Source organism: Bufo bufo, chromosome 5 (genome assembly GCF_905171765.1).
Source record: "Bufo bufo chromosome 5, aBufBuf1.1, whole genome shotgun sequence".
NCBI classification, from domain to species: domain Eukaryota; kingdom Metazoa; phylum Chordata; class Amphibia; order Anura; family Bufonidae; genus Bufo; species Bufo bufo.
In genome coordinates, this window is record NC_053393.1 from 406186019 (window position 1) to 406205471 (window position 19453).

The 19453-nt window shown below is 41.2% G+C and overlaps 1 protein-coding gene across 2 annotated transcripts in view; it reads left to right on the top strand.

Moving 5' to 3' along the window:
* The window catches only part of RAB5A (RAB5A, member RAS oncogene family), a 65941-nt gene extending 55649 nt beyond the window's left edge, over positions 1-10292 (top strand). For both annotated transcript variants that reach the window (XM_040433000.1, XM_040433001.1), the window contains one exon: positions 9184-10292. In XM_040433000.1, coding sequence (XP_040288934.1) covers positions 9184-9299 — 116 coding nt within the window. In that variant the 3' untranslated portion in view covers positions 9300-10292. The remainder of the gene's footprint in view (positions 1-9183) is intronic.
* Positions 10293-19453: the final 9161 nt, after the last annotated feature.

The window sequence follows — 19453 nt, forward strand, 5'->3', positions numbered from 1 at the left end:
TCCAATCTCATCTCATTGATTGGACTCCAGTTGGCTGACACCTCACTCCAATTAGCTCTTGGAGATGTCATTAGTCTAGGGGTTCACATACTTTTTCCACCTGCACTGTGAATGTTTACATGGTGTGTTCAATAAAAACATGGTAACATTTAATTCTTTGTGTGTTATCAGATTAAGCAGACTGTGATTGTCTATTGTTGTGACTTAGATGAAGAACAGATAAAATGTTATGACCAATTTGTGCAGAAATCCATATCATTCCAAAGGGTTCACATACTTTTTCTTGCAACTGTATATGTATGTATGTATGTGTATATGTGTGTGTGTATATGTATGTGTGTGTGTGTATATGTATATATATATATATATATATATATATATATATATATATATATATATATATATATTAGGGATCGACCGATTATCGGTTTTACCGATATTGAGGATTTTGAACGTTATCGGTATCGGCATCTATTTTGCCGATATACCGATAACGTATTGGGAACACAGAACGCGCTGCTCTCAGCGCGTTCTGTGTTCCTTCCGCAGCACAGGGGAGAAGGAAGCAGTGTCTCCTCCCCCTGTGATGCTGCTGCCGCTGCCGCCAATGGCAGGAGAGGAGACAAGAGGAGGGGAGGGGCTGTAGCCGCTGCGCCACCAATGAAGATGAGTCTTTCATTCATTCATATACAGGAGGCGGGAGCTGGCTGCAGAATCACATAGCCGGCTCCCGACCTCTATGAACGGCAGCTGCGGTCCGCGGTAGTTAACCCCTTAGGTGCCGTGGATCGCAGCTACCGCTCATAGAGGTCGGGAGCCGGCTATGTGACTCTGCAGCCAGCTCCCGCCTCCTGTATGTGAAAGAGAGGTATCTTCATTGGTGGCGCAGTGCGCCCCCTCAAGCCCCCTAGTATTAATCATTGGTGGCGCAGTGCGCTCCCCACCCCCATCCCAATAGTAAAAACATTGGTGGCGCAGTGCGCCCCCCCCCCCCCCCCCTATTAATCATTGGTGGCAGTGGCCACAGGGTCCCCTCTCCCCTCCTGGGGCTCCGATCGGTTACCATGGCAGCCAGGACGCTATTGAAGCCCTGGCTGCCATAGTCAGTAACCTTGCTGCTGTGTGCACAGAGCAGCAGGGACAGTGTGAGCTCCTATTCACCCTGATAGAGATCTATCAGGGTGAATAGGACAAGGGTTCTAGTCCCTATGGGGGCTAAAAGTTAGTAAAAAAAAAAAAAAACACAAAAATATTAAGTATAAATGAAAAAGATTTACAAAAAAAATAAAATAATAATACACGTTAACAATAAACATTAATTTTCAGCAGATTTGTGTAGGAAAATTTTTTTTTTCCTCAAAAATAAAAATACCCAGAATATCGGTATAAATTATCAACTATCGGCCTGAAAGTTGACAAATTATCGGTATCGGCCCTAAAAAATCAATATCGGTCGATCCCTAATATATATATATATATATATATATATATATATATATATATATATATAATGAGGCTACTAACGTTTCCGGGCCCAGCCACGGCCACTGTGAAGAAGCCCAGCACCGCCCCACATCCTCCGAATCTCCTACTTGCTCCCTGACGTCACAAAGCTAGAGCGCCGTAATCTCGCAATGCGCGAGCTAGCGCATGCGCGGTGTCGGCATAGTGTTCCTGTGCTGGCATCAGCCTCAGGGAACAAACTGCGCATGCGCTAGCTCACGCATCACGAGATTACGGCGCTCTAGCTTTGTGACGTCGGGGAGCAAGTAGGAGATTCGGAGGATGCGGGGCGGTGCTGGGCTCCTTCACAGTGGGCGTGGCTGGGCTCTGGAAACATTAGTGGGCGTGGCTGGGCTCAGAGTCAGAGAACGCTGGACTCATCTCTCAAGCATGGAGGAGACAAAACTCATCTAAGGGTTATTTACATATCTAAAGCAGAGAGCTATGGGGACTGGGTATTGCGGATGTGCTAGCGGCGATCTAGCAGCCCATGTCCTCAGCTCTATACCCAAAATCCAGGTGACATGTCCCCTTTAAGTAATTGTTGAGACACATGTGCTCCCCTAATATTACTGCGAACAAGATCCAACCCCACAACCCTTAGACCGCAGAACCTACCTCTGTGGAAATCCAAAAAATAACATGCCACCGACGTCTGTCCTTAGTCCTATCTGGTGATACCAAGCCAATATTGGAAAGGTGCTGCTGTATGCTCTTACGTGATTCCTGTGTTTGTCCAACGTAAATCTTTTCACAAGGGCATAGTAGAGGGTATACCACATTTCTGGAACGACAGTTCACATAATGTTTTAGAAAAATATTCTGATTACCAAAATTGATGAAGTTATCAGAGCCCAGCATAAATTGGCATACATTGCAATTGCCACAAGGGTGTGTGCCTTTCAATTTTGTGCCTCCCTCAGTTCTGCCACACGGGCGTTGGAAATGGCTTCGCACCATATTGTCCTTTAGATTGGGTGCTCTATGTGCAATTATTCTTGGTTTAGCATCAATGTACGGGGCAAGTCTCATATCAGAGGTGTGTAAAAAGCAATGTGTACTCAGAATCTTGTATAGATCCGCCCATTGGTTGTTGTACCGGGTGATAGGACGTACCTTATTGTCATGGATCCTTGATCTTGGTTTAAACAAATCGGAACGATTCGATCCCTTAGCAAGTTGGTAAGCCTGTGAAATGATCTTTTTCGGGTATTCCCTGTTTTGGAAAAGTGACGATAGGTCAGCAGAAGCCTCCTTGAAGTCCGTCATGGACAGTTACGGCGGAGTCTTAGGAACTGGCCCTTCGGTATCCACTTTCTAAGGCGAGTTGGATGAAAACTGCAGTAGTGGTGTAGACTATTAGTAGCAGTATTCTTGCGAAACAAAGATGTTACAATGTGAGGGCCATCCATTCGAATCTTCAAATCCAAAAAATCAACCTCCACTTCCGAGATCCTATATGTCAGGAAGATGTTGAGCCTATTTTGATTCAATAAACCAATGAATTGTTCACATATGTCTTTTGGTCCCTGCCAAAGAAACAAAATCATCGAGCGATACCAGCCCACTACATGTTCCTAGAACAAATCCAATGGGTGCACGTGTGCCTCCTCCCACCAACCAAAGAAGAGGTTGGCATAGGAGGGCGCACAACGGGCACCCATTGCCGTACCAGAAATCTGCAGTCAAACACAAAATAATTGTGGTTAAGGATGAACTCCAATAAACTTGCCAAAATGGAATGATTTTCTGGATCACCCATTAAAGATTCCGCCAAGAAGTACTTGGTGGCAGTGATGCCATCAGTATGTGAAATGTTTGAATACAGCGATTCAACATCACATGTGACCAACAAAGTGTTCGGCGGTAATATGACACATAGGCTTTCAATCAGATGCATAGAATCACAAACATAAAACCCTAGGCCTAAAACAAAAGGTTGAAGAAAAAAATCCAATACAGGCCTGTTCGCAAAGTCCACAAATTCTGGCCACAATTGAGCGGCCAGGGGGATTAGTAAGGCTCTTGTGCACCTTTAGTAACATATAAAAAGTAGGGGTAATAGGATGCCTAACCTCCAAAAATTAGAGTTCCCTCTTGGTGATAATATTCATATTACAAGCCGTAGTTAGGAGTTTGTCCAATTTTTCTGAAATACTCCGGTAGGATCTAAAGGTAATGGAGTATAAAACAATTTGTTATTCAATTGTCTCTTTGCCTCACATATATAGAGATCAGTATCCCACAAGACAACATTCCCCCTTGATCACAAATAAAGTATTCTGTTGTAATTTTTGGATTGTAATGAGCTCCCCTTTTTTCCAAATTTCTGCCATGAATGGTACTTGGTGTTCATTTCTGAATCTCCAGTAGAATTGTTTGACAGAACAGGCTAATGTTAGGGAACAAGCTCTAAGAAGGTGTAATGGAGGAGGGTCTACGTAGGGTGAAACGCCTCCTACCTGTATTTGAGTCATTCTCCCGGAGCAGGTCCATAAGGTCTAAACAGACCCCTCGTTCGTCCTCTACAAGATCTTGGACCATCGATGGTTGGTCATATAACTGTCTGCAAAATAAGTATCTTTAACAAATTCAAATTTATCCGGAGTACACATAGGTGAAAAAGATAATCCCTTCTCTAATAATGACTTCTCATCCAACCAGCATCAAAACATGTGAAGAAAGATTAATCACTTGGAGAGAGTCAGCAGAGAGGATCTATTGTTGCTGCAGACGTTTCTTGTGGCATGGCGGATAATTGTTGCCCTTGCGATGCTGAGGACCCCTTTTTTGGGGATTTACGTAATCCCCTCCTAGTTCTCCATCGTCGCTGATTTCGGATAAAAAAAATCCCCATCACTTATGCTGTTTTCAGAGTTGCTAGCCCAATTTTTTGCTGCCATATTAACATTCCTAATCCTCCTCTGGCCAGGTATGTTACCAGTATGTTTCCATTTAAAGGCCTGTTTCCTATCAAAGTCCAATTTATCTCGATGAAATTTAGTTTTCTTACCCACCATCATTTCCTTATCATAACTTTCCAATGTTTCCCTCAATTTCACATAAAACATATCCACTTTATCCTTATCATATTGCACAAATTTGGTCTCCAAATCACCCCATCTTTGTTTGCCTCAGTACATGGACCCCTGAGGAAGCTAGCTCTGACTGGCGATACGCGTGGGGCGTATTTACCTGCACACCATGTCCGCCTACCTTTTTACTTGATAAGTATTCAGCATTTGTTGATGCCTTATTCATGAATTATGTACTACCTTGGCGGCGTATGTATGTTTCTATTTAGCACTTGGTGGCTGTAGGACATACTTTTAGTCCTCACACAATGATGTAATTGTATACAATGATTTTAAAATTTCTTTGGGCTTTGTGTGTTTTTGAATTAATTATATTTTTTAACGAGATGTGCAGCCTTTGTATGCGGTATTTCTTTTTCTTAGCATGTATAGTTACATATTAATACCGTGGTTTGCACTGTGTGACCTTTATTTGGTGTGCCCCCCCTTACCATATTTCTCCCATTCATTTGTATATGGTATGGTAGGGATTAAACCTTATCGCAGTTTAGGGGGCATAAGCTGCCTAAAGGTTCCTTTTTAAAGGGGTTGTCTCACTTCAGCAAGTGGCATTTATCATGTAGACAAAGCTAAAAGGGTTATCCGGGAATTTATATTGATGACCTATCCTCTGGATAGGTCATCAATATCAGATCGGCGGTCCGACATCCGGGATCCCCGCCGATCAGCTGTTAGAAGATGTCGGGGTCTGTGACCCTTTTCCATGGCCATGTGACTTAACTGTACATCGGTCACATGGCTCAGCCCTATTCAACTCAATGAGGTTGAGCTGCAATACCAAGCGCCACCGCTATACAACGTATGGCACTGTGTTTGGAAAGCTCCGGTGAGCGCGGCGGCTCCCTGAAACAGCTGATTGTCAGAGGTGCTGGTACTCGAGACCCCCCCATGTGATAATGATGACCTAGGAGGATAGGTCATCATTATCAATTCCTGGATAACCCCTTTAATTCAAGGCACTTACTAATGTATTGTGATTGTACATATTGCTTCCTTAGCTGGCTTGAAGAAGGGATGCAAATGATCTCGTAACAAGCTCTGCCTCTGATGCCACCAGATGTAAGGCTATCCTATAAGTCAGTGTTCAACCTTATAGGATGGCTGCCTTACATCTGGTGGCATTAGAGGTAGAGCTGGTTAAGAGCTCATTTGCATCCCTTTCCTCCCAGAATTCCAGAGGAGCGTTGCCCGGCCTATAAATCTCTTCGCACCGATTAAGGCGCTCTCCATAATGAGATACCGTACCCCCCAAAGCCTTACATGGTTTGATTCATTTTTCCATCACATTTATACGCTGCTCTTTTCCATGGTTATGACCACCCTGCAATCCAGCATCGGTGGCCGCATTTGCATACTATAGGAAAAAGCGCCATCCAGGACTGTAGGAGTGTGCATATGCTGGCCCTTTTTTCTGTAGTGTGCAAGCCCAACCACCTCTGATGGATTGCAGGGTGGTCGTAACCTCTGGATATGAGCAGTGTATAATGTGATGGAAAAATGAATCAAACCGGTAAACGAGGCAATATGGACAATGACAATACATTAGTAAGTGCCTTGGATTCACTTTGTCTACATGATAAATGCCATTTGCTGACGTGAGACAACCCCTTTAAGGGTTTGTATCCTTTTTTTTTATTTTATACAGTATTGGGGTCATTTAACAAACTAGTGTAAAGTAAAACTGGCTTAGTTGACCACAGCAACCAATCAGATTCCACCTTTCATTTGTGAAATGAAAGGTTGAATCTGATTGGCTGCTGTGGGAAACTAAGCCAGTTCTACTTTACACCAGTTTGATAAATGACCTCATATGTTGTTTTTTTTGTAAAAGAAAAAAGCCGCAAAGAAACAAACATACTGTTTGTGAACACATGCTTAAGTGACAGGAAACGCATGAAAAATCAAATGGCTTATTAATATTGTAATAATTACTTACTAGTTAGCTAAAATGTGAAATTATCCGTACTAGAGACTCACAAATAGATTTTAACGGATCAATTTCGGCCCAAATTTTTTTTTAAAATTAGGGTCGATTTTGGGCAAATTTCTTAAAATGGCGACAGCCATTTTTCAGATCAGAAGACAGGAAAATTGAAGTGGGATCACATGACCCAAGGCAGTGTATGTGTATACACCAGCACACATTTACTACCAAAAAGTGAGATTTTTTGGGATAATTGGAATTTTTTTTTTTTTTAGAAAATCCTACAGTGCAGTTAGTTTTTAACAAGGCTGTTTGTTAACCACCACCAGCCATTCGTTTACCCATAGTCCTATATGTAACTGTTACATTAAAATGACTAATGCTGGCTTGGCATTGAAGGGGTTGTACCGTTTGCTATATTGATGACCTACCCTCAAGATAGGTCATCAATATTAGACCCCTAATAAGCCCGTCGATCAGCTGTTTGAAGAGGGAACGAGCAATTACACTCCGTCTGCTCTTTCCCATTGAAGTGAGTGGGACGGAGAAGCTGTAGTTACACCTGCTCACTGTGATGTTGACAAGAGAACATAGCTCTCGCATGAGGTGGGGTCGGGAGTTGGGATCTTGAGGATGGGTCATCAATATAGGACACCGACAAGCCCCTTTTAAGAGTTGGAAGTCTGCTTCATACAGTCCTAGGAGACCCCAGAATGTCATCCACAACTTTTCAGGAGATTTGGAGCACTTTCTATTTGGGTCAAATTTATTTGTAATCGAACCCTCCAACTGATTCAGCCACATCAAATACGATTATCACAAAAAGGTACTTTAAGGGATATTCCTATCTTAGACATTTATGTCGCGTGTCCACAGTATATGACATAAATGTCTCAGTAATGCAGGTCCCACCTTTGTGAGATGTCCCCTGTTTGTCACATCCAGGCGAATACCGCTGACTCCCGTAGAATAGAGAGATCCTCACAGCCTTGGAAAAAGTATTCATACCCCTTGAACTTTTCTACATTTTTCACATTCCACACACAAACTTAGATGTATTTTATTGGGATTTTATGTGATAGACCAATACAAAGTAGCAAGTAAAAAAAATCATACATGGTTTTCAAAATTAGTAATAAATAAAAATCTGAAAAGTGTGTTGTGCATTTGTGTTCAGCCCCCCTGAGTCAATACTTTGTAGGACCACCTTTCGCTGCAATTACAGCTGCAAGTCTTTTAGATTATGTCTCTACCAGCTTTGCACATCTAGAGGCTGAAATTTTTGTCCATTCCAGTCAGATTGGATGGAGAGCGTCTGTGAACAGCAGTTTTCAAGTCTTGCCACAGATTCTCAATGGGATTTAGGTCTGGACTTTGACTGGGCCATTCTAACATGAATATGCTTTGATTTAAACAATTTCATTGTAGCTCTGGCTGTATGTTTAGGATCGTTGTCCTGCTGGAAGGAGAAACTCCGCCCCAGTCTCTAGTCTTTTGCTGCCTCTACCAGGTTTTCCTCCAGGATTGCCCAGTATTTAACTCCATACATCTTCCCAACAACTCTGACCAGCTACAATGTTCCTGGTGAAGAAAAGCATAGCCACATCATGATGCTGCCACCACCAGGTTTCATGGTTGGGATGGTGTATTCAGGGTGATGTGCATTGTTAGTTTTCCGTCACACATAGCATTTTGCATTTAGGCCAGAAAGTTCAAATTTGGTCTCATCTGACCAGAACACTTTCTTCCACATGTTTGCTGTGTCCCCTATATGGCATGTGGCAAACTGCAAATGGGACTTCTTATGGTTTGCTTTCAAAAAATCTCTTTCTTCTTGCCACTCTTCCATAAAGGTCAGATTTGTGGAATACACAACTAATAGTTGTCCTGTGGACAGATTCTTCCACCTGAGCTATGGATCTCTGCAGCTCCTGCAGAGTGACCATGGGCCTCTTGGCTGCTTCTCTAATTAGTGCTTTCCTTACCTGGGCTGTCAGTTTAGGTGAACAGCCGTGTCTTTGTAGGTTTGGAATTTTGCCATACTACTTCCATTTTCAGATGATGGATTGAACAGTGCTCTGTGATATGTTCAGACCTTGAAATATTTTGTATAACCTAACTCTGCTTTACACTTCTCCTAAACTTTATCCCTGACCTGTCTGGTATGTTCCTTTCATGATGCTGTTTGATCACTAATGTTCTCTAACAAACCTTTGAGACCTTCACAGAACAGCTCTAGTTATACTGGGAATAAATTACATACAGGTAGACTCTATTTACTAATTAAGTCACACTCGATTTTTATTTAGGGGTATCAGAGTACAAGGGGCTGAATACAAATGCAGGCCACATTTTCAGTTATTAACCATTTTGAAAACAATGTATCATTTTCTTTTCACTTCACGCATACTTGCTACTTTGTGTTGGTCTATCACATAAAATCCCAATAAAACACATTTAAGTTTGTGGGTGTAATGTGAAAAAATGTGGAAATGTTCAAGGGGTATGAATACTTTTTGAAGGCACTATATGTATGTGTGTTTGCTTATTCTGACATCTGGTAATCTTGCACATTAGAAATTCAAAAACTGCCTGTCTTACCATTTCTTTGATTTGTAATATCACTTCTTTTTCCCCCCTCCCCTTTTTTCTCTTCTAAAGCCAAAAAGCTTCCCAAGACGGAACCACAGACTGGTGGAGGCAACACTGTCAGAGGACGTGGAGTAGATCTTACCGAAAGCGCACAACCTAGCAAAAGTCAATGCTGTAGTAACTAAGCCTTCACGTACTTTCAAAACTCTCGATATTCTCTTGCTTCCTAATTGTTAAAATAACAATTGAGTGTCTAACCCTTTTTCAGCCTCGGCGCCGACCCTTCAGCGCAATGTGTTGGAAGTCTCCCCAGGCAATAGGTTCAATAACGTGGCCCAGTGAAACTTTAAACAGCAGAAGAGACTTGCAGTGTCGTCTCTCCCGCCCCCCTTCCCCCCCTTTTTCAGTTCTTTACGTGCTGAATCTGGTTTTTAACATGCATGCATTAATTTCTGAAAGCAGATAAAAATGTTGTCTTGTAGCAGATACACATGGAACAGTCAAGAGAACCTGTCGCCAAATATTAGCACCTCCTAACTTTTATCAGTGATGAGTTCCGGGTATGACTAATTCATAATGATGATCATTAATCCATAGGGGAACGTTTTAAATGGTTTGTTCTAAATTTTTTAATATGAGTAAAAAGTATAATAAGAAATGGGTTCCGCCTCTTCGCAGTGTTCACTGAAAGTCGCCTCCTCTGCTAAAATGTACATTCCGCTTCTTACTGTATAACTTATCAGCCACTAATCGTTCTGCTTCTTACCTAGGAGAATGGGAAGTGCGATACCGGTTTCATTAGCTCTTTGGGGAACAGTTTACGGTTTTATTTCCAGAGCAACTCCTTAAAATCATGCTAAATTGTCCGCTATTATTCAAAGGTGATTCATCGGAGATGTAATTTTCTTTTCCCTTACAGAACACTCTAGTATCCGTTAATTCTGCTTTCATGGGGGTTTCTTTTTGTTTTTTTTGCCCAATACAAATACAATGTTCTAACAATTATGTGTACTCCATTTAATTATCTTAAAATTGGATGGTAAAATTGTATTGTAAATAGGGTACTGGATTGTAGTCTTCATTTATGTTTAATATGTTCTGTTACTTGTAAGATTTGGTTAAAATTGTACAGTTACTAAAATGATGAAATGAAATAAAAAGCTAATTTTTTTCCTCTATTTGGATTTCATTGTGTCTAGTTGGAATAAATAACATCTAAAAAAAATACATCTTAGTTGACAGCATTGCATACATATGGATCGAGCCAAAATGCCTTCCAAAAGCTATATCTTTTTTATTTTTCTATCTATGTATGAGGGCTTGTTTTCTGTGGGTTGTAGTTTTTAATAGTGCCATTTTGGGGTACACATAACTTGATGAACTTTTATAAACGCTTTCTGGGAGGGAGATGGGGGAAAAAAACAGCAATACTGCTACTGAGTTTTTTTACGTTATAAATTTTACAGCATTTATTTTTAGCATAAATAACATGATACCTTTATTCTGTGGGTCAGTACGATTTACAGTGATATCAAATAATAAAAAATAAAATTTATGTTCTACTTTTGCGTAATAAAAATCCTTTTTTTTTTTATAAGAAAATCTTTTTGCATCGCCACATCCTAAGACCCATAACTTTTTTTATTTTTATTTGTACAGAGCTGTGAGGACTTGATTTCTTTGAGACAATTTGTAGTTTTCATTGGTATTATTTTGGGATACATAACACTTTTTTTTTTTTTTTTTTTTTTTTTTTTTATGGCATTCACTGTATAAGATAATTTACATGATATTTTTGTAGTGTGGGTCGTTACAGACGTGGCTACCAAACATGGGGGAGATTTAAATTTTCAATTTTTTTCTGTTGAAAAGCGCTTTTTCAATGGAAAAAGCATTTTCTTTATTTATTGAAATTTATTTTATTTTTTTACCCCTCTTTTTTTAACCATTAAATAGTCCAACAAGGGGACTAGAACACACAATCTTTTGATCAGTAAAGTAACATTGATGATTAATGCTTAGGATAGGTCATCAGTATTAGATTGCAGGGTCTGAATTCAGAAGGTGACTCTTAATGGTTTACCAGGCACAGCTCCGTACATTCAGTACTACAGTAGTAAGAATAAAAATACACATATAGACCCACAAAAAACGAATGATTACCAGAACATGAAAAGGATAAATGGAAGCTAGACTCAATAGTGGTAAATGAGATCTTACCATAAATTCATCCCTTTGAGATGATGTGACTGAAGACAAATATAATTCCAGTGTGCTTCTCAGTTGGAGTTTCCTTTTGTAATTTAACCCTCTGATAGCTATGAAAACCCTCTTTATGCCCTGAAATGAAACATAGGATGTATCTTCCACATGCACTTAGAGTATTTAGATAGAGTACATACCATGCATTTGGAAAGTCTTCAGACCCTTTCACTTTTTTATACAATGACTATGACACTTGAAATTTTGTTCTAGGGGCTTCCCATTTCTCTTGGTTATCCTTGAGATGTTTGTACACCTTGATTGGAGTCATAAATTCAGTTGATTTGACATGATTTGTCAAAACAAAAACCAAGCCATGAGGAGGAAATAAATGGCTGTAGAGCTCAGACAGGATTGTGTGGAGGCACAGATTTGGAGAAGGGTACAAAAAAAATTCTGCTGCGCTGAAATTTCCCAAGAGCACATAAAGCCTCTTTCACATCTGTGATGTACTCTCTAGCATGCTTGCCAGAGCTCTATGGATGCGGCATAGCCAGATGTTATCACAATGCCTGCCAGCCCCCATTGACTGAAATGGGATCCGATGGATATCCAGCCGCCACCTGGCAAATATGCCGGGATTCAGCCGGACAAAAAATGTTGCATGCAGCGTTTTGTGTTCAGCTAAATCTAGGCATATTTGTTGGGTAGTGGCCAGATCTCTGCTGGATCCCATTATAGTCAATGGGGGCTGGCTGGCATTGCGGTAACATCTGGCTACGCTTGACCCAGAGAGCTCCGGCAGGCTGTTCTATAACTGAACAGCCTGCCAGAGAGCTAACACTAGTTTGAAACTAGCTTGATTCCTAAATGGAAGATGTTTGGAAGAACCAGAACTCTTCCTAGAGCTGTCTGCCCCTCCAAACTAAGAAATCGGGTGGGGGGCTTTGGTAAGAGAGGTGACTAAGAACCCAATGGGCTCTCTGGCTGACCTCCAAAGATTTAGTGTGGAGATAGGAGAAACTTCCGAAGGTCAACCATCACCGCAGCACTCCACCAAAATACGCTTTATGGCAAAACGGACAGAAAGAAGCCTCTCCTTAGTAAAGACACATGAAAGCCAGCCTGGAGTTTGCAAAAAGTTTGCTGACCTGTTGAAACTAAGATTGATCATTTTGGCCTCAATTCTAAGTATGATGTCTAAAAGAAACCAGGCACTGCTCATCACCTACCCAGTGCCATCCTTACAGTGAAGCATGGTGGTGGCAGCTTTATGCTGTGGGGGTGTTTTTTCAGCAACTGGGACAAGGAGATTGGTCAGGGTTAAGGGAAAGCTGAATGGAGCACAGTGCAGAGATATTCTTAATAAAAACCTCATGTAGAGTGCTCTGGACCTCAGCCAAGACAACACAGGAGTGGCTTGGGGACAACTCTGTGAATGTACAGTGGATATAAAAAGTATACACACCCCTGTTAAAATGTCAGGTTTCTGTGATGTAAAAAAAATGAGACAAAGATAAATCATTTCTGAACTTTCCACCTTTAATGTGACCAATAAACTGTACAACTCAATTGAAAAACAAACTCAAATCTTTTAGGTAGAGGGAAGAAAAATATGAAAATAAAATAATATTGCATAGGTGTGCACACCCTTAAACTAATACTTTGTTGAATCACCTTTTGATTTTATTACAGCACTCTTTTTGGGTATGAGTCAATCAACATGGCACATTTTGACTCGGCAAGATTTGCCCACTATTCTTTGCAAAAACACTCCAAATCTGTCAGATTGCGAGGGCATCTCCTGTGCACAGCCCCCTTCAGATCACCCCACAGATTTTCAATCGAATTCAGGTCTGGGCTCTGGCTGGGCCATTCCAAAACTTTAATCTTCTTCTGGTGAAGCCATTTCTTTTATTGATTTGGATGTATGCTTTGGGTCGTTGTCATGCTGAAAGATGAAGTTCCTCTTCATGTTCAGCTTTCTAGCAAAAGCCTGAAGGTTTTGTGCCAATATTGACTAGTATTTGGAACTGTTCATAATTCCCTCTAGCCCCAGTTACATCTGAAGAAAAACAGCCCCAAAGCATGATGCTGCCACCACCATGCTTCACTGTGGGTATGGTGTTCTTTTGGTGATGTGCAGTGTTGTTTTTGCGCCAAACATATCTTTTGGAATTATGGCCAAAAAGTTCCACCTTGGTTTCATCAGACCATAACACCTTTTCCCACATGCTTTTGGGAGACTTCAGATGTGTTTTTGCAAAATGTAGCCTGACTTGGATGTTTTTCTTCGTAAGAAAATACTTTTGTCTTGCCACTCTAGCCCATAGCCCAGACATATGAAGAATACGGGAGATTGTTGTCACATGTACCACACAGCCAGTACTTGCCAGATATTTCTGTAGCTCCTTTATTGTTGCTGTAGGCCTCTTGGTAACCTCCCAGACCAGTTTTCTTCTCGTCTTTTCATAAATTTTGGAGGGACGTCCAGTTCTTGGTAATGTCACTGGTGTGCCATATTTTTTCCACTTGATGATGACTGTCTTCACTGTGTTCCATGGTATATCTAATGCCTTGGAAATTCTTTTGTACCCTTCTCCTGACTGATACCTTTTAACAATGAGATCCCTCTGATGCTTTGGAAGCTCTCTGTGGACCTTGGCTTTTGCTGTGGGTTGCGACTAAGAAAATTTCAGGAAAGACCAACTAGAGCAGCTGAACTTTATTTGGGGTTAATCAGAGGCACTTTAAATGATGGCAGGTGTATGCTGACTCCTATTTAATATGATTTTGAATGTGATTGCTTAATTCTGAACACAGCTACATCCCCAGTTATAAGAGGGTGTGCACACTTATGCAACCACATTTTTTTTTTGTTTTTGTTTTCTTCCCTCCACCTAAAAGATTTCAGTTTGTTTTTCAATTGAGTGGTACAGTTTATCGATCACATTAAAGGTGGGAAAAGTTCTGAAATTATTTATCTTTATCTCATTTTTTTACAGCACAGAAACCTGACATTTTAACAGGGGTGTATAGACTTTTTATATCCACTGTACTTGAGATTGCCAGCCAGAGACCTGACTTGAACCCAATCGAATATTTCCAGAGAGACCTGAAAATGGCTGTCCACCAACTGTCCCCATCCAACCTGACAAAGCATAGAAAATAGTCCCAGCCCCGACAATTACACTAATAAACAGCAGTATACTGTGCAATCATGGCCATCCTACATCCTAGCGCTGGACACGCTACCACACACCATTAGTGTGGCAGCGCTTTTCTTGCTACAATTCACCACATGCACTGAAAGCCGCTCCTGATGATTGTTAGTGATGAAACGCGTCGAGCCTTTGCCTAGACGCTATATGTGGTAGTTCTAGCTAAGTGGGCCAAGTAGTTAGGGTTTGGGTTGTTTGGTGTCTTGGGTCAGGCACAGTTCCCATGTGACTGTTATTCCAGGAGAGACCATTCCACATTGATGTCAGTGCTCTCAGAGCTGTACTTACCTCAGCTATAGCTGGGCACTATCCCCCTATACCTCGGCATACTACCTACCCATTTTACCGTTTTGTGTCCGCACGGCTGATACCCGTTATATTGTGGCACCTAACCTAGTCACAATCGGGTCATTGGTCAATACTTGATGACCGTGCGGTACACTTGGTTGGCTTTATTCTGATATAGTGGCCTCCAAATTTACAGGAAAGACATGACTTATATGGTTACAGTCCTCCGTCTTACTTTGGATGCCATTTAGCTATCAAGTGTCACATTGTCCATTATACTTATTGCACTTTTTGAGGTTTTCCAATACACACATCGCCATTTTTAGTCTTTTTGTTTATTTAGTACCTAATAAAGATTATAATTTTAACTCCCCTTTTCACTGTGAGAATATACAATGCAATCCCCTCCTAATTTCCTTCTCCACTGTCCAGAGAGACATACAGGTGCATCTCAATAAATTAAAATATAATTGTAAAGTTAATTTAGGGTACTTTCACACTTGCGTTATTCTTTTCCGGCGTAGAGTTCCGTCCTAGGGGCTCTATACCGGAAAAGAACTGATCAGTTTTATCCTAATGCATTCTGAATGGAGAGCAATCCGTTCAGGATGTCTTCAGTTCAGTCTTTTTGACTGATCAGGCTACGGTTTTATCTCCGGCCAAAAAACTGAAGACTTGCCTGAACGCCAGCATTTTTTTCCATAGAAATGTATTAGTGCTGGATCCGGCATTCAAAATACCGGAATGCCGAAATCGTTCTTCGCGCAGACCGCTAAAAATGTGACAAAAAAATCTAAACGGATCCGTTTGTCATACGGACAAACAGATCTGTTCTTGCAATGCATTTGTAAGACTGATCAGGATCCTGATCAGTCTTGAAATGCTATCAGTTTGCATACGTTTTGCCAGATTCCTCCGCCGCAAGTGTGAAAATAGCCTGATTTAAGTAATTCAATTCAAAAAGTGAAACTCATATAGAGTCATTACACACAGAGGAATCTATTCCAAGTGTTTATTTTAATGTTAATGATTATGGCTTACAGCTAATGAAAACTTAAAAATCAGTATCTCAGAAAATTTTAGTTTTGTGGAAAAGTTCAATATTGTAGACTCATGGTGACACGTTCTAATCATCTAATCAACACAAAACACCTGCAAAGGTTTCCCAAGGCCCCTTTCACACGGGCGAGTATTCCGCGCAGATGCGATGCGTGAGTTGAACGCATTACATCCGCACTAAATCCTGACCCATTCATTTCTATGGGGCTGTGCACATAAAAATCGCAGCATGCTCCTCTTTGTGCATTTTTCACGTAACGCTGGCCCCATAGAAATGAATAGGGTTGCGTGAAAATCGCAAGCATCCGCTAGGAGACGATCGGGATGGGGACCCGATCATTATTATTTTCCCTTATAACATAGTTATAAGGGAAAATAATAGCATTCTGAATACAGAATGCATAGTAAAATAGGGCTGGAGGGGTAAAAAAAAATAATCCTAATTCACCTTAATTCACTTGCTCGCGCAGCCCGGCTTCTCTTCTGTCTTCTTTTTTGCTGTGTGCAGGAAAAGGACCTATGGTACCGTCACTCCGGTCATCACATGGTCCATCACATGATCTTTTACCATGGTGATGGACCATGTGATGACCGGAGTGATGTCACCACAGGTCCTTTTCCTGCACACAGCAAAAAAGAAGACAGAAGAGAAGCCGGGCTGCGCGAGCAAGTGGATTAAGGTGAGTTAAATTATTATATATATTTTTTTTTTTTTAACCCCTCCAGCCCTATTGTACTATGCATTCTGTATTCAGAATGCTATTATTTTCCCTTATAACCATGTTATAAGGGAAAATAATACAATCTACAGAACACCGATCCCAAGCCCGAACTTCTGTGAAGAAGTTCGGGTTTGGGTACCAAACATGTGCGATTTTTCTCACGCGAGTGCAAAACGCATTACAATGTTTTGCACTCGCACGGAAAAATCGTGCATGTTTCCGCAACGCACCCGCACCTTTTCCCGCAACGCCCGTGTGAAAGAGGCCTAAGCCTTTAAATGGTCCGAAACAATCATGGGAATGCAGACTTGACATTTGTCCAGAAGCCGCAAAAGTTCATTTCTAAAGAAGCTGGCTGTTCGCAGAGTGCTATATGCAAGCATATTAATGGGGAGTTGAGTGGAAGGAAAAAGCGTGGTAGAAAAAGGTGCACAAGCCACAGTGAATAACCACAGCCTTGAAAGGATTTTCAAGAAAAGGCCATTGGGGAATTTGGGGGAGATTCACAAGGAGTGGACTGCGGCTACAAGAGCCACTACACACAGATGTATCCAGGACATGGGCTAGAACTGTCTCCTTCCTTATGTCAAGCCACTCATGACCCAGAGACGCCAGAAGCATCTTACCCGGGCTAAGGAGAAAGAGAACTGGACTGTTGCTCAGATATTGATCACCTATCCTGAGGATAGGGCATCAATGCAAACAGGCTGCACAACCCCTTTAACTTTTGGATTATGTCCTAATTTATTGAGACGCACCTGTAGCTATTTATTTGAATTAATTTAGAAGTAGGGACAAATGAATGAAGGGCGTCTCTGTTGTTTAACCTGCTTCACTATGCCAGCACTGAGGGGAAGGAAAGGGTGCAGCGAAAGTACCAAACATGTTAGTCCACCACCGAATGGATCTGAAGGATAAACAGCAGGGGGCGCTGCCAAAGAGGAAAATGCAATGGACATAAACTTTCAATGTTTTTATTGCATGTATATTACAATAATCTTTCTTTTAAAATGCACTATTTGTTGCATAGTAATACTTTCCATGGGATAACGCTAACATACATGCATATGTTACATTTCTGATGATCACATTAATATGATCCAGGGAAGGATAGCCATGAAATCCAAAATCCGTACCTGCCTAGAAACAAAGCTGACACCAGATGGTATATTACTAAGCACCTCATCATTCAGTACATGAGACTGAGCTGCATCCGAAATATCCCTTTAAAACAGACCTGTCTCTTCTATTCACCATAAAATAACAATTCTGAAGCATCTTTACTTAGAATTCTATATTTTGCCATTTCTCACCCAGTTGGAAGCATGTCCCCTTTAAAAAGGGTAGTGGTTGCCCTAGTCAGTTTATTTCATACATTTTTAGGAGGAATAACAGAAAAACAGTAGATGCTCCAGAATTGGTATTTTATGGGGAATACAAGTATTTATCAACATTGTTTCTTTATATTTCCTGACTGGTTTTGACATACCATGCAGACCTGCCAGATGATTGCAGCAGAACTAAGACGACTCTAGTCTGACACTTCAAACATATCAGTGAAAAGAAATATTTTCCCTTTGTTTAAGGCCTCTCGGGTAGGTGCATTTCTGGTTGGTTACAAAAAATGGCTTGTCACAACTGGGTAACGACTTCTCCAGAGCTAGGCATAGTTGCGGAAATCCTGGCCGTTTGTTGATATCCCCAGGGGAAGATGATGGTGGTCACACATTTAGGCTCAGGCTCCACAAATATTTGACAGCTCTTTCCACGGGGAAACATTGAGTCAAGGCTCATGCACAAGACAGTAGCCTGTTTTACAGTCTGCAAAACATGGATACCGGCCGCGTCGTGCAGAACAGAACATCCTAGCCTCTATAAAACAGTCCTATCCTTGTCCATAAAACGGACAAGACATGTTCTTTTTTTTTTTTTTTTTTTTTTGCGGGTGCCACGGTGTGCTGTCCACATCTTTTGTGGACGCATTAAAGTGAATAGGTCTGCATCCGACCCCCACAAAATGCAGATCAGATGCGGAAACAAAATGCGTTTGTGTGCATCATCCCTTAGGCTAGGTTCACACTTGAGCGTTTTACAGCGCGTTCAAACGCGCTGTAAAACGCTCAACACATGAAAACCAATGCTTCCCTATGGCCCTGGTTCTCACTTTTTGCGGCAACATCTGCAAAGTTTCCGAAGTGGCGAGAAAAGTGGGCGGAGAAGCACGCATGCCAGCCGGCCCGACACATTTTATCATTTTCCACACCAATTTTGCTGATCGGCGGGGGTCCTGGGTGTTGGACCCCCACCAATCAAATACTGATGACCTATCCAGAGGATAGGTTATGGAAATTATCTTGGAAGACTCAAAGAGTGTGTAAACTTTTATATTTTGTATGTTATTGAAAAATAAAAAGGATTTAATAAAAAAAAAAAGTGTGTGGACAAAGTCTTCATAAATGTGCCCCATGTTTTATAGATGTTCTGTTGGTCCTTAGTAACACTGGAGTTTTTGAAGAACGCCTGTTTGAAGAATACGCTGAATAAATCTGCAAAAAAACTTTTTTACCACCAAAAAAAAAAGCCATGAAAAATATGTGTGAAGGAAGCCCAGATGTAACCCATCACTTTAGAAGCCGAATTCCCTTGTAAATGTTAAAAACTAGTGTGATTCTGAACAAAATCTGAACTTTCCGTGAATTTCTGTTCTGTTGATCCTTAGTAACACTGATCATTGAATGGCCCATTATAATCTGTTTCTAGGGAGCAACTGCCTGGATTAGAAATGGTGGCTAGCCCCAGTGAGACTGAACGTTGTAGTTTATTTGGGATTTATGTTTATTAGCGCTG